The sequence below is a fragment of the Solea senegalensis genome, linkage group LG3, assembly GCF_019176455.1.
Source record: "Solea senegalensis isolate Sse05_10M linkage group LG3, IFAPA_SoseM_1, whole genome shotgun sequence".
Lineage (NCBI taxonomy): Eukaryota > Metazoa > Chordata > Actinopteri > Pleuronectiformes > Soleidae > Solea > Solea senegalensis.
Genome location: NC_058023.1, coordinates 6,277,941 through 6,293,402, shown reverse-complemented (window position 1 = coordinate 6,293,402; position 15,462 = coordinate 6,277,941). Strand labels below are relative to the sequence as shown.

The window sequence follows — 15,462 nt, the reverse complement described above, 5'->3', positions numbered from 1 at the left end:
TGAAACTTTTAAAATTTTTTAAATCAGCCCTCGTGATTTGACAAAACTTTTACAATTGACATTGTCACAGCAGCAAATACGGTAAAGATAAAGGTAATAAATAATATACATTCATTTCCACATATGTGGGAGTACAATATAGTAAAATATTAACAAAAAGGCTACAAAAAAATTAAGATAGAATGTATATTATAAACATAAACTGTCATGTATTATTATGTTGAGGTTGACTTTGCTGGATGTGATGAGGGACGTGAGTTTTTACTTTGAAACTAATGCTTCACGTGTGTGTGTGTGTGTGTGTGTGTGTGTGTGTGTGTACAGTAACAACTGCTTCAACCAGGCTTTAAACCGTCTCCCCATCGTTTATTGCCTAGCAACAAGGTTGTAGGGCGTAGACAAGAGAGCCAGGCAGCGACACAAGGGAAGGTAGAGGAAAAAGCAAGTGTGTGTGTGCGTGTGTACTAGGACCTTTTCTGTCATAAACACTGATCAGTAGTCCTCTTAGAGACCAAAACCTGGTCCTACAGAGGCAAAACCTAAGGAACTAAAGGCTAACATTTGAACCGGGGTTATGGTTAAGGTCCGGGTTAAGGCGTTGTTTAGTTCATACAAATCAATGGAAATCAATGCAGTGTCCCGAGAAGAGACGCTGCACAAACCTGTGTGTGTGTGTGTGTGTGTGTGTGCGGAAAAATCCAGTCCCTTAGGTTTCATTAGCACAACCTTTGCTCACCTAATGAGCTCCCACTCTCTGTGTGTGTGTGTGTGTGTGTGTGTGTGTGAGGGTGATAGAGAAGGCACATGCACATCCTAACTGCCATTATCTGAATGTCAGGCGTCATGAAGGGAACGATCAAGTGTCCTCATCTCTGCTGACAGTGGACACACACGAGGGAGGAGGGAGGGAGGGAGGGAGGGAGAGAGAGAGAGAGTGCAGACAGACATGGTACGAGGTACACACTTGGCCTCGCCCGCCAAATGAGCCATCCCAGAATTCTCCCGAGGCCTTGATGACATCATGTATCGCTGCCGTCCTCACCACTTCACGCATTATTCATTTTTTTTTACACACACACACACACACACACACGCACACACAGATTAGATGTTAGGGTATGAATAATGTAAGTCAAATAGAGAACATCCCTCCACACACACACACACACACACACACTGATTTCCATGACCTCAGAGGACATTGTTTTTACTTACATTCATTTCCTGGAGACTTACCCTAACAATAACCATAATTACTACTGGTCTAACCCCGACCCTGTCCTCAGCCTAACTTTCAAACATGTCTTCACCTTAAAATGTAGTCATTTATGTTATGGGGACCTGATTTTTGTCCCCAAAAGGACATATTTGTGTCCCCACAACATACGGAATACCAGGTATACACACAAACTTGTTTTTATAGCTAAGTGAGGACACATTATTGACATTAATGCACTCCCTAGCCCTTTAACACTAACCATAACCATCACAACTAAGTGCTTAACCCTTCCCTTAGCTCTTAACCTAAACCCAAGGTTAACTCTTAAACCAGGTCTTAACCCTGAAACACACACATGGTTAAAAAGAGAGGCTGATTCCAAACTAGTGTAGCCTACATTTCCCATAATGCAACTTCATAGCACTGGCAGCCTTTGGCAAAATGTGAACATATACTCATGAAAGGTCCTAAAATAACTATAAATACTTACTATGATATGTTAGTTTCCTGCATATTTGTGTCATAAAGACACAGAGACACCTTCATTTCTGCCATAAGATTAGATAAGATTAGACTTTATTGTCTGTTTGCATAGTAATTGTAGACAGTAGACAGACATACGACAAAGTCAGAGCCAAAAGTTCTGTTGCAAGTCTATAACATGCATTAAAATTCACAATAAAAGTCCTTAAAAACGTAATAAATGACACAACGTGACCATAAACCGCGTTGTCTCCGAACAGCCAGTAGAAGAACACAGCAAAAGTCAGAGTTCTACGTGATGAAAACACTGAATAAAGTTCCGATGCAGCGATACTGACATGATTTTATAACAACAACAGAGCTTGGTCACCTGTCAGCCACAGCTCACCTGGCCTGTCGCTCCAACCACCATGCCTGCACTCATGGGTTCTCCTGTGGAGACCTCGACACCTCAGCGGCGGGAAACGTATCCAACGTTTGTGCGAATGTGTGGGTTCAAGCCAAGATGGACGTGTGTGTGTCTCTGTGTGTGTGTGTGTGTTGTGTGTCAGAGACACTGGGAGAGGGAGGGAAGAGGAGCAAGCGATGGACGGACAGTTTTGCCGACGGCGAGTGGATTAGTGGTAACATGCTCGGAGGTATTAACACACTGACACACACACACACACACACAGAATCAGAGGGGTGTGTGCATTCTTAAAGGGGATTATGTGGACTTAAATAGAGGAGACTTTTCTACTGACATAGAATCAGAATCTTGATATATACTGTAGAGACAATGGAGGTTGGACAGTCCAGAATACACACACACACACCCTGACTTCACTTTCTAATTTAGTCACTTAGATTTTTGTATGTAGGTATCAAAATAAGACTTCAGTCACTTCACGGAGGACCTTAATGCTCGTATTTAAGCGTAAACCTAACAACGTGTCACTGTAGCTCCTCCAGAGGACAAAGTGGAGAGGTGACACTCCACGTCCGTCTCTCAGGGACGGATTAACGTCCAGAACAACCTGTTAATCAAAAACCGCTCGTCCGGCCTCAGAGGATTTATAGGGTTTGGTAAGGTTTGTTACATCATCTGCTTATCGTCACATCTGGAGTCACGTCGCTGCACTGTCTGGGGCCTAATGAAACCCTTCATTATCACTTGTGAGCAGTTCTAGCGCGGAGCTAGTGGACAACGTTACAGAGATGAACCTACGATGGATAAGGTTAGGTGGTTAAATTGAAAGATTTGATTGAAGAGAGCTCCGATCCGAGGAGAACCGAGACACTGCAGACGTGCCAGGTCTGATACATTTGAGATAGAGTATTAAAGTCAAGATACCTGGTGACTTGATATCTAGGGATGGAACCTTCTAAGACGCCTAGTTTGTGTCTTAGGAGTTATGGCTGTTTATATTGAACACCAGTGTTGTAATGTAACTGTACTTAAGTACAAAATTCACGTTTAAGAACTTTGTTTTTTTTTACCAAATAAAATCAGAAAAGAAGAAGAGTTAGTATTATGGTCTGTGTTTATATAGAGCTTTTCTACCTTCCAGTTGCCAAACAACGCGTCCTACCACTGATCCACCAGGGCTCAATCCTCACTACTCTTTTTTACTTCTTAAACTTAAGTACATTTTATGTCAGACAAGGACTTTTGAAACTAAAGTAGAGAAAATGTCGTATACTTTAAGACTTCTACTTAAGTAATATTATTTAAAAAAATTAATTTTCTGGTAACATACTTGTACTTTTACTCAAGTGTCCCTTTTAGGTGCTTTATACAAGACTGGTTATAAGAATATGTGAGTAATTAGACTGGATTGACACATGGAGTATCCTCCACAGGATTTAATGTAGTAAAGAAGATCAGTCAGCAGGCGGCAGCAACATTATAAACACTGTACTGTATGTACCAGGTGGTCAGGTGGTCATTGTCATGGTCAGATCTGGTCAGAGAAGTAATGAGATACAGTAGAAATCAGGTTCATAACTAAGATGACGTTGTTAAAGGTGAACTCTTTTGAGAATTGTTTTTTTTTTCTGATTTAAGAAGTGTTTTTTAGCTTCTAAAATGTGATTTTTTTTCATTAGAAATCATTAAAAATGAATCATTTTGCTTTGTGGACAAAGCAATATACTCACACACACACACAGATGTGTATTATAAAGACAGTCTGTAGAGTCAGCAACACACAAAATAACACACAGACAAGACAAAAGATAAGGAGGTGGAGCGCAGGTACATTTACACACACACACACACACACACGGATGCTCCGTTGGGTGTTGAATAATGTATGGAGGCCAAAAGAAGGAGGTGGGGAAGGGGCTAAAGATGTGGAGGTGATTATTCACCAGGATGCAGGGGGTTGGGGTTGGGGGTGGGAGACGTCCTGCAGACACGGGCGGTTCAGATTTGCAAATCTTGTGCCCGTGTCAGACCAAGGTAAATTCCTTGCATTTGAGGTCAGAGGTCACGCGATGGAGATTCGGGGTGAGGATCAACAAATAACCCGGGAGATTACATTTGCATGCAGCTCCCACTGGCTGCGGCCTGTCGACCGCCTCTGTGAGTTATCACAGCCGCGGAGGCTGAACGTATCTCACGCCGACCGGTTTAAAGGCGCGTGCCGTGTTTGATACGCGAGCCACTGGAGGCGCACGCGGAAAAACATGCACGAGAAATGAACATGACAGCGCCGTGTTTGTATGTATGTGTGTGTGGCACCAGTTTGGGTTTACAGTTTGAACAGACAGATACCGCGATGTGATTTGCGATTTCATTTCCCAAAAAGTCAATATTTACTGTGTTAAGATTTAAAAACCACATGACGGCGTCAATCATACCGTAATACAAGCATGAGACTTTAATGTAGGGCTGGGTAATAACTCAGTATTCAATAATAACCACACACACTGCACTATAATCTTGCTCAATATCAATATGACAGCAGTTTTATGTGTTTTACGTGTTTTAAACCACAAAATGACAAATGTCAAGATAATTATCAATATCATCTGACAAAATTATTGAATGAGTTGCATGTGTATGCAAGTGTTCCATGTTTTATATTGAACAATTTGACTTCAATGTCAAAAAAAAGCGCATTATTCATGATTTTTGACTCACCCTTTGCCACTTTGACCATAATCTTTTGCCACCCGACGTCTAAATAATGTAATCCATGGCTCCGAGTGACAAGTTATGCCAACTTTCACAGCAACCGTTGAAATCTGACCAGACATTTCTAATCCCACCATCCTGGAGTCAAGTTGAAGGCTCGTACCAGATACAGTGACATTTCCTAAGGCTGTTTTTTTTTTTTTTTAATATATCACTGTAACTTTGACCTTTGACCATCAACCACCAAAATCAATTTAGTTCATCTTTGAGTCCAAATGATCGTATGTACCAAATTTGAAGAAACTCCCTCAAGGCATTCTTTTGAGATTACCTTCATAGAACGTCATATTTGACCAAATTACACACAAAAGTCAACGTTATGACGAATTGTCACGATGGATGTGATGCGATATGTATAAAATATTTAAACTTGCACGTCGTTGCAAAAACTAATCATCAGTCGAGAAAGTTGGGATATGTGGTAAACCGGGGTCACATGGAGGCGTAGTGGCTAGCACTGTTGCCTCTTAGCAAGAAGGACTGGCAACCTGTCAAGGGTGTGCAAGGGTTTACACCGCCTTTTACTTTTACTGGTAGATGAATGAATGAATAAGTGGTCAACCAAAGATTCAAGACACTTATTTCTGCCTCTATTAACAGTTTGATTAACTTCAGTTTCTTCTGGAATACATCGCACATCAGGCGCATTTGACACGATTTCTACAAAGTTGATCATGTGACGCCTGACAAATGGAGATTGCACCGATATTAAAAAGGATTTTGCCAAAGACAATCTCGAGGTATCATATTCACAAGAGTGTGACAGATGGACAACATGAAAATATGTCCCTTCGACTTCCTGCAATGTCCGACAACCCCCCCTAACAGCGAGAAGGTCTTCCATCCACCAGGGGGGTGTGGTGTCTGGCAAATGTAGTCTATGAGTATAAGATAGTAAAGAACATTGGCTTGAATTAACTTAACGCTAAGGTTGTAACTCCATATAGTGCAGTGGCCGTTTCTAGGGAAACTCCACAAATGTCGAGTTAATTGGGTTCCTTCCGAAAAGACAATTGGATTGAAAGTTACAAGCCCCTCAAGTGTAATATACACTAATGAAAAGGCATCGAAGAGGCAAAGCTGGAATATAAATCAGGTGGTTAATGTGGAAAATAAGCTCTGCCTCTAATTGACCCGTCTCAGTCTGACCAATTAGACCGTCTGCAACCTCGAGCTGAAGTGGAACAGACCACACACACCAGAGCTCCCCAACCTCTCTGAAGCTCCTTTTGTATTTGAATCAATGCTCGTCCGAAAAAACATCAACAAATCTCTCCACGATACGGAGGACAGCGTCGCCTTGTCCCCCTCCGTCCTCGCCGTCACTTCTCAGAAGGCGAGGTGCAGCGAAGGGTCTTGCGTAAAACAAGGCAATCTTTCTGTGCCGATGAATAGAGCGGCCTTCTCTTCCCGCCCGCTGACCAGCGAGCTGGTCATGTCTCCAGTGCTGCTGCTCTCACATGTATGACGGGCCTTGTCATGAGAAACTGGGCCTCGATTCATCCGAGGCCAAACACTTCCTCTGACTGTAACCCTGCAGTGACACGCCGATACTCTGGAATGTGGACAAAAGGCCTGGCAACGTGACTGGAGACTCATAGACAACAACCCACTCGCCAGAATCATGTGGTGCTATTTTATATGTCAGTATTTTAACTAGAGCTGCAACTAACGATTATTTTCATAATCGATTAATCTGGCGATTATTTTCTTGGTCCATAAAATATCAGAACACCTTAAAAAATGTTGACCGGTGTTCGTCAAACCTGGAAATGATGATGTTCTCAAATGTCTTGTTTTGTCCACAAACCAAAAAGATTCACTTTTCATGTTATCCAGGGCAAAGAAATGAAGAAAATATTCACATTTAATATTCAAACCAATGAATCGACTATCAAAATAGTTGTCGATTCATTTAGCAAGCGATTAATAATCGATTAATCGTTTCAAATCTAGTTTTAACTTGAGGAAATTAGGTTATGAATCGGCATAAATCGTGTTTTGTTTTGTTTTTTTACACACCACATTGTCACAACATGATATTTTAGCTTTTACACAGCAAACAAAAGTCACAATGGCATTTATGGCATTTAGATTAACTGGCAACCAGTCGTGACATCGTCTAAAATAACCCAAATATCCAGTTCTGAAGCCTCTAGATTCATGATATGGCCAGTTCCATGTAGAGGAACCTGAAAATCAAGAAGTTCATAGATGTTTCACTGCAACCAGGCACCTACTGGACGATACCAACTGTCAATCCCACTGGTTTCCACTCATAAGAACCCTCTTTTATTGTGTTGTTTTCTCAAAATGGGAAGATCATTGACAAAATAGACATCATGTTCCATTGAAGAAGACTTACTTACTTCCTTTTTAGCTTCAACAGGCTAATCACCACTTATTATAAACCGTCTATGAGAACAACACGTATTGGAGCCAAATGCTTTGTAATCAATGAGCTAAAATTATCTGTCGGAAGGAAAACAACTTATTTCTGTCCGATTCACAGCCTGACAATAAGACGCCTTGTTTCAACACCGGCGTGACGACTGACGAGACTTAATCTGCCGCTGACAACGGGGTGTGTTGCGAAATGATAAGCACCTCAAACAGGAGCTTGTTTTTTTTTGAATGTAACTCACCCCTGTCACGGTGCTGCTGCTTTATCATGTCACACAGCCAGAGATGTCACTCAAGCATCGTTAATCCACACGGAAGGGGAAACTTTGGGGTGGGGTGGGGGTGTTCCTTTTAAAGATTTTGTGTGAAGTCTTTTCTCCCCCTCCGTGTGTGTGAGTGTGGAGGTGACGGGGCGAGGAACAGCGCCGAGGGTGTGTGGCGAAGGCTCTGCCAATGGGATTAGCAGAAAACAAAGGGTGATGTAGGTGGCGAGGCGGCGCGAATGGGCCCCGCTGCACGGCCGAGGTAACTGGATTAACCCAATGACTGTGGGTTTGCCCGTCATTAGGGCTTCATGGCTTCATGCCTCCAAACACGCAGATGGACTGTGAGGGAGGGAGGTGCAGACAAGGAGGAGGAGAAAAGGGAAAGTGTAAAGAAAAAAAATAACCGAAAGAGGAAGATGAGGCAGTTGGAGGAAAGATGGAGACGTATGAGGGAGGCGGGGCCAGTTTTCCCCCAAAGATTGAAGAGAAGAGGAGGCCACAGAAAGTGAGTTAATACAAATGTGACCACGAGTGGGCCCTGTTAGTCACGAAAACTCGGGGAGTTTCTCCTTCATTTGAAAGCATTCAAAGCAGATATTGAAGAGTACAGTCGCCTGATTGTATGATTTCATCCGACTTTGCCTCCCACCTGCCTGTTTGACCGTCACGGGGTCGAGAGCCTTTGGAACATCCTACCACATGACATCAGAAACTCTGATTCTCTCTCTCTCCATCTTCAAAACTCTCAAACCTCTTCAAACAGGCTTATTCACTTCCATAGACTTTGTAATCTGGTCTTCTTATCAATATTTTGGTAGGTTTTTAGGTTGTTCCTTGTATTTTATTGATATTTGCATTTTGCACTGTTGTCATTATTCTGTGAAATATCGTTGTGAATATTGTTGATTTTAAGCTAATAACAGACCAAACACTCTTTGGCTCTAGGTTGAACAACATAACACCGAAGATTGGACTTTCACATACAGTAACTATTGAGTTTATGTCTATTCTCTATTGACATCTGCCTCCATATAAAAGCAGACACATAAAAAAAAAAGGTTTAGCTAATGACTTTACTCATCTAACGAGATATGGAAACAACACGATTCACGTGCCCAATATCTTACCCTCTCACCTTTGGATTCTACATATTCACATGTCAAATCGGTTTATAGAGGTTAATGTAAGTAAGTTTCAGACTCTCCCCAACTTCAGACTTAGTCTTTATTCCAGGTAGCAAATCTCTCAAAGACATTTGACAAGGCAAAAGAAAGAGGAACGATGATCTATGGATCGCAAAAAAGTCAAGACAGGGGAGGGAGACGCTCAATCCATTTTTATCAGGACCTTCAGAAGATAAAGCGCACACAGAGACTACAGTTCTCAATCTGAGCTTCACGCCTCAGGGCAACAAGACAACGTGTTTGAACTAAAAAGCCTCAGACTCAAACTTGAAATTTCATGATTCTCCTTGTGATAGTGAAATTAAAGCACTAAAGTCAACAAGGAACAAACAAGAACTAAACTAAAAAAACTAATAACACAGCACAGGAAATCTCACTAAATCCTTGGCAGGCCGGTCAGCCTCCACTGAAAGGTCACTCTTCAATCAGGAACTCAGAGGGTGGTGAGCTGCTGCAGGGTCAGAGCCACAAAAATGAAAAGTCTTTTGATGCAGATTGAACGAGGGGTGTGTGTGTGTGTGTGTGTGTGTGGTCTCTACGCCTGAAGTGTGAGGTGAGGATGAGGTTAAACACTGGTGAGACTGTGTAGCGTTTTTGCACCAAAGGCTAACAGCCTCTTTGCTCTCTTGTATTCCCGTGAATCCACTTCAAGCCTCGAGCCTCTATCCTGGGAATCTAGATACAGTCCGCCCATCGGTGCTTCTCAAAATAACAACGATCCAGTAATTTCATGATATAAGCCAGGATATGTGAGAGACACACACCTGTATTCCTAATCTACAGCCAGTCTACAACGATATATAAATGAACTCTGCTTAAAAATCAACACAGTTGTGTTGTCGATGACTCAATTTAACTGACTAATTAAACTCGGCTAAAAACCAGAGGTGGTGCAAAAGTTGTATCCCGTGTCCTTTCGTCGGATATTACCACAACATATCTGAAAGCGCCATACTCGCACGGACACTAGGGGGCAGTGTAGAGGCAGTACCAGTAACCTACAATTAAGATGGGACGGCTTGTTCCTCAAAGACGAAGAAACCGTCAAACCGTCAGCTCTGTGTTTTTGTCTGTATGGGTTTTTTTGTTATGCTAATTCTAAAATGTTTTATGTTTCTGTGGTGTGCCCCCTAGTGGAGTACTCTGGTAGCATGTGTGATACGCAAATTGTTTTCAGCGAGTGTACGAACATTTAAGCTTATGACGCATTTGATTTTCTATAAACAGAAACGATATCTTCAGGTTTTACAGTAATTTAATCGCCCAAACGTTCAGTACTACAGCTTTTCAATAGGAAGTGGGGATCTTCCTTCAGAAAATATAGCAAAGGGAACATCCCTTATATTCTCACTCCAGAAGATTGGAGTCTTGAGAGAACAGATGGTGGGTTAGCGGCGCGCCATATGTACACACTGAGGCATTCAAGAGAAATTATTCTGATTGGCTGCATTGAATGTGACAGCCTTTATTAATGTCAAACCATTTGACCTCGCTGGATTAATAAAGCAGTGAAAGCTTTGTGCAAAAATGACTGAAGGGTTCTTTCTCGCCACAGCGCTGAGGATTGTGTGTCAAGGGTTGTGATATGAGACTGTAAAGAAACCGCTGAACAGCCACAGTGTCAGTCTCTATCATCAGGATCATCGACAGCGTCAAGGTAAACCGAGACGGTCTCGGTCGTTTCGAAAGCGGCGCGATCTTTAAAAGACGGCGAAGGAAATGTCATAAAGCAGAATGACTGAACTGTGAATAAAGACGAGCTCTGTGGGTCAAATTACTGCTTTTAAAAAGACGTCTTTTCTGCGGCTAATTACACAAAACCAGGTCTGAAATGTAGACGATATGAGCCTCTAACCCAGATATAGAATATTACAGACATACATAACCAGACTTGTGGTCGAACATGCATTAACAAAACATTTTGGAAGTGGAGGATCAGCGGGAACCTTGACCCGATGAGGCCTCCCATTGTCGGAGGGCATTGACCTCGTTGACCTCGTCAGTAATCCATCTTTAGTTGAACAAGGCAAAGAGAGGAAGTCAAAAATATACTCTTTTTTTGTGCCTTCTGTTCATTTTTGCAGCTGAAATGATGTTAGTCTTGTTGGCAGCCTCATAATGAAGAGGTGGTTTTTAAAGGTCTGGGGGGGAAGTTAGGTCTTAAGTTGTGTTTGATGTGAGTCATAATCAAGTTTTAAAATCTGCTACCGAAAAGTTCCACATGAATGGAGACAAATGTCGAGGTTTTAGAGTGGGTTTCAAGTGCTTGAAGGCAAATCGAGTCACAGGACATTCAAGACGAGGCCAAGTCTTATAATCTTGGTTAAAAAGGTCACTGTTGCTTTACTGTAACACTGAATATCAGTTATTGGCTAAACCCAGCGGTCAAGTTTGTGCCACCCAAAATATGTCTCAGTCCTCTAGTCAGTGGAGACGAGCCCAAGACCAGACAGATTCTCAAGTCCAATCACAGGTTGTTAGTCCAAACATTCAAGACTCAGTCTTTCAAGAAAACTCCTCGAGTCGAAAGGAATCAAGTAATACAAGTTTTAGGTCTTTCAGAAGAAGAACCTTCGTAAGGGGTCCCCTCCAACTTCACAGTTTTTCTTCTACCATCTTGGCAGAACTTATAAAACCAAACTTATCCTCAAAACAAAGGGCACAGACTCTTTATTGAGCCATAGAGCAACATCAAGTCTGTCCACCTCCTCCTCCTCTTTCCTCCTTGTTCTCCATCACACTTGGCTAAACTCAAAACCCCTCCCCCCAATCTTTCACCCTCATCCATCGATAACCCCACCCCCTTCTTTTGTATTGTCCCGGCAGCTATACATCAAACAAAAACCACCGCAAAATAATCCCAGTAAAGTCCACTAATCATACCCAAAGATAACATGCTATAAAGAGAAAATCCCACTTAAGTTGCTTTGCCTATCATCTAAGTCTTTTAAATGCTTTGTTCTACCATACGCCAAGAAAACCACCACAGGGCTGATACACAGCAAAAATACTCCAAACGTTACAGTGTCATTTCACCGCTTTATTTTCTGTGCTTGTGGCGACTTGGCACCGTGCTTTCATTGCTAATTAAAACCAGAAAAACCACTTCCAGACAAATTATCGCCCTCCGATACTATTTTTGTACTAATGCTCTTTTTGACACCAAAAAAACGAACAACAAAACAAGAATTTGTTTAGTCCGACTCTTCATGATCCACATCTGACCAGGGTTTGACAGTTTGGACACATTATCAGACAAACACCTGTGGGCGGCTCAACAACTGCAACGTTGGAGCTCGCCCAGTAATTCTTTCCATCGTGGAGATTAGTGGACGATTTAGACTTGTGAGAATTGTGCGACTTTATTCTCATCTCTTTATGTTGCCTGTTTTGAATTCCTTTAATCTTGAAGGTATTTTGTTCCGATTCTTATCATCTGGACAGACGGAGAAGTCCGCAGCAGCTACAGATCCAAGGCTTTGGAGTTTTATCAGATATGGAAATGAGTTCATGCTGTTAATCTTATAAAATCAGCCGTGTTCGGACTATATGAAGTGCATATCAGAGTGATATGTGGGAAGATGAATTAAAAACCCAACCCACGTGGACACCTGTGTGCAGACAAAGGTCACTGTTGAATCAAGCTGAGTCAAGGCCGTTTCTGAGGTGTTATAACACACCGGTGTTAAAATATGTGACGCTATAGATAGAAGAGGAAAAAAAAAAAACCTGGTTACACAAGATTGATTTGTGAATGTTCTTTCTTGCAGCTTCTCTACCGAGGCCGAGTGATGGCTGACATAACAGGAAAGCACCAGCCGATACCAGAGGTTTGCCTCGGGTCAATAGCCCCCCTGTTACGTCTCGTACTCGAGCTCCGGATGGAAGCCTGGGAGCGAAATCGTCTTCCTCTCTGCATTAACATACATAACAACGTGCTGCATGTACAATATCTACAGTCATAAAATCGAAAGAGGAGCAATTAGACGCCTACGCAGTTTACGTGAGCAGGAGGAAGCTGAATTTCCCAAGATGATAAAAATACAGCATCATCTTACAGCAAGGTTAGAACATTTGGAAGGAAAAAACCTGACATATTCTTCAATTTATAAGGAAAAACTAAGGTTTAACAGCTAAAGCTTGTCTTGATTTAGCTGTTGTCCAATTATGATGTTGTCCAATTATGATGTCCAATTATGGTATTTATGAATGGCTAAATGATACCTTAAGAACATGTCACTTTATTTCATCATAAAAACAGCCTTTTCCAACAGGAAATGGAAGTTTGTGATTGTAAACCACCTACACCAAAGTCCGTTAAGAAAATCTGCATTTTTACATTGAATCACACAGGAGTTGTTCATCCACTACTGCTTCTACCAGTAAGTTTAATTGTGTTATTTTAGGAATTCAGTGTTGGAGAACCATTATTTGGTTTAACCCAAGTAACACAAACTTACCAAAAGAGGCAGCTACATGTAGACCAGCAATGACTGGTAGCTAAAAACACTGACTTCCTCTATGGGCTTTGGTGAAAACGTCTATAAAAATCAAAGTTCATAGAGAAAATCAGCGAAATGAAGGTCAAAAAAACCCATTTATATTGTATTTTTTATGAATAAAGTTATATAGGCGCACTGCATCTGTAGTAATTGCACTTTTTTTTTCCTGGTCTGGGTTTTCCGACTAAAAAATAACTTGTGCACTTTCCCATCCAGCTGGAATTACACCCTGTCCCTGTAAGATGCAGCACCTGCAGGAGTGAAAACTCTGGCCTGATGCTGATTCTTTGATCCAAGAGAGGCAATAGAAAACAAGCCGGCGCGTTGCGTTCCAGAGTCCACTCATGTGCTTGAACGCACAGCGATCGCAGCTAATTCATTGTCTCCTGCATCAACAGTTTAGGTTTCACTGGCGTTCTAAGGGCAGTGGTGGAGAACAAAGCACAGGGGAGCAATATCACGTTCCGGTGGACGTTTGTTTTCTGTAACTGATTGCTGCCTTTGCTGAATGTGACTCTCCCACCTCCACAGCATATATACTGTATATCATTAAATATCAGATATCAGCCAGTGTTAAAACCTACATTCCCTCCTTTTGTGCTACAATGGGCTTCTTTATGGGTGGAGTGAAAGAAAAGTTTCAAAAGCTCGACACAAATGTTGTTTCGTTTTTTGAAAGCTTTATAAAGCTCGGGATAATCTGAGGACGTCGTGTAAAACAAAGAAAAATGAACACTATCAAATGAGGTAACGATTGACTCCAAACTAAATCTTTCCTTCATGTGAGAAGACGTCGTGGTATTGATTCAAACTGGCAACAATGAATACTTAAGAGACAACGACAACTGTGGTATAGAGGCAATAATGTATATTTATTTATTTTTATTTTTTCGAGGAAAAAGCGTGTCTGGGTTTGGAGACAAAATTTAGGCCACAGGTGCCATGGAAACAGGCGAAAAGGGAATAGAAACTGACAGGGAAAGCTGAAGAGACGAGGGTGAGGTGTGGTGATGTGTTTGACAGATATCTCTACTTTCAGGGCAAACACAGAGCTCTGATGAGCTAAAGACGAAAGAAAGAAAGAAAGAAAGAAAGAAAGCTTGAAATACAGTGGTAATCCCTGTCAGTAAGACATTAAAGTATAATATTGTCCATAAAACACCACCTGGTCAGCAATAAAGAGGGATTTTTGGGATCAACAACTGATCTAGCTACTTCTCACATTGCAAACTTATGGCATGTTTCCATCATAGAACAGTTCAGTACCAGTTTGGAACGGTAAAACCCTGGGTCAGACCAAAACCCTCTGACTTGCCCCAAATCCCCCCCTGCATCGTCCGAACCAGAGAGGTTCCATTGATCGAAATCCCCAGGCATTACTAATGGATAGATCTTCTCATCAATAAATAATCCGTGTCCATCCATGAGTAAGACGGGCGACGCCTGCAAAGTGTCAGACTGAGAACTCCCACTTGAGCTGTGTAGTGTCCAGTGTAGTACTGGAAAACATTTATGAATTTCAAAACAAACAAATAAAAAAACCAAAAGACAAGTGTCCATGGGGATAATGAGAGAATAAAAGCCCCAACAGCTTTTTAAAATTGACTAAAAGCCTGTGATGGACTGACTAATAACCTAATAAAATGCACGTAATTATCCACATTAGTAGCTGACAACATGGGAGGGAAGAGCGGAAATTGAGAGTGTCAAACACAATCATTCTTTCTTCTTTTTTTTTGACACAAACCAGAGGTGGAGATGTGAGAACACGTTGCCAGAAACTGTAATGTCACCTCACATGTTTCCAGCTAGAGGTTTTCTTTTTAGGCTACAAGGCTCATTATCGCCATGGCAACGCCCGGGCTTCTTTCTCATCAGAGACCATCTGTGTTGTTGTTGTTTGCTGTCCAAAGAAGAAAAAAAAGACACGAGGCAGCATGGGAGGCTCGAACACACACACACACACACACACACATACACACAATCTCTCACATTAACACACTTGTAAACGCGGAAAGCGAGGAACAAAAACAGAAATTAGTGTTTATTTATAATCTTTCATAATGGACATATGATTGCCTGCAGATATAATGGAGATACACAGGTGAACGTGTGGAAAGCACATATGACAAACACTCTCACACACACACACACACACACAGAAAGAGAGAAAGGTGAAACTGAAAATGGTTTACAGTGGTTGAAAACTTTAGGGTAATTTTGC

General features: G+C 41.7%; 1 protein-coding gene across 3 annotated transcripts in view; it reads right to left on the bottom strand.

Moving 5' to 3' along the window:
- The window catches only part of ank2b (ankyrin 2b, neuronal), a 138,822-nt gene that overhangs the window by 85,532 nt on the left and 37,828 nt on the right, over nucleotides 1-15,462 (bottom strand). Inside the window, exon 1 of one of the 3 annotated variants that reach the window (XM_044021164.1) lies at nucleotides 2,091-2,202. The exons of the other annotated variants lie outside the window; for them this stretch is intronic. Coding sequence (XP_043877099.1) covers nucleotides 2,091-2,126 — 36 coding nt within the window. The 5' untranslated portion in view covers nucleotides 2,127-2,202. Of the gene's footprint in view, nucleotides 1-2,090; nucleotides 2,203-15,462 lie in introns of those variants that run through there. 3 annotated transcript variants of the gene reach the window in all.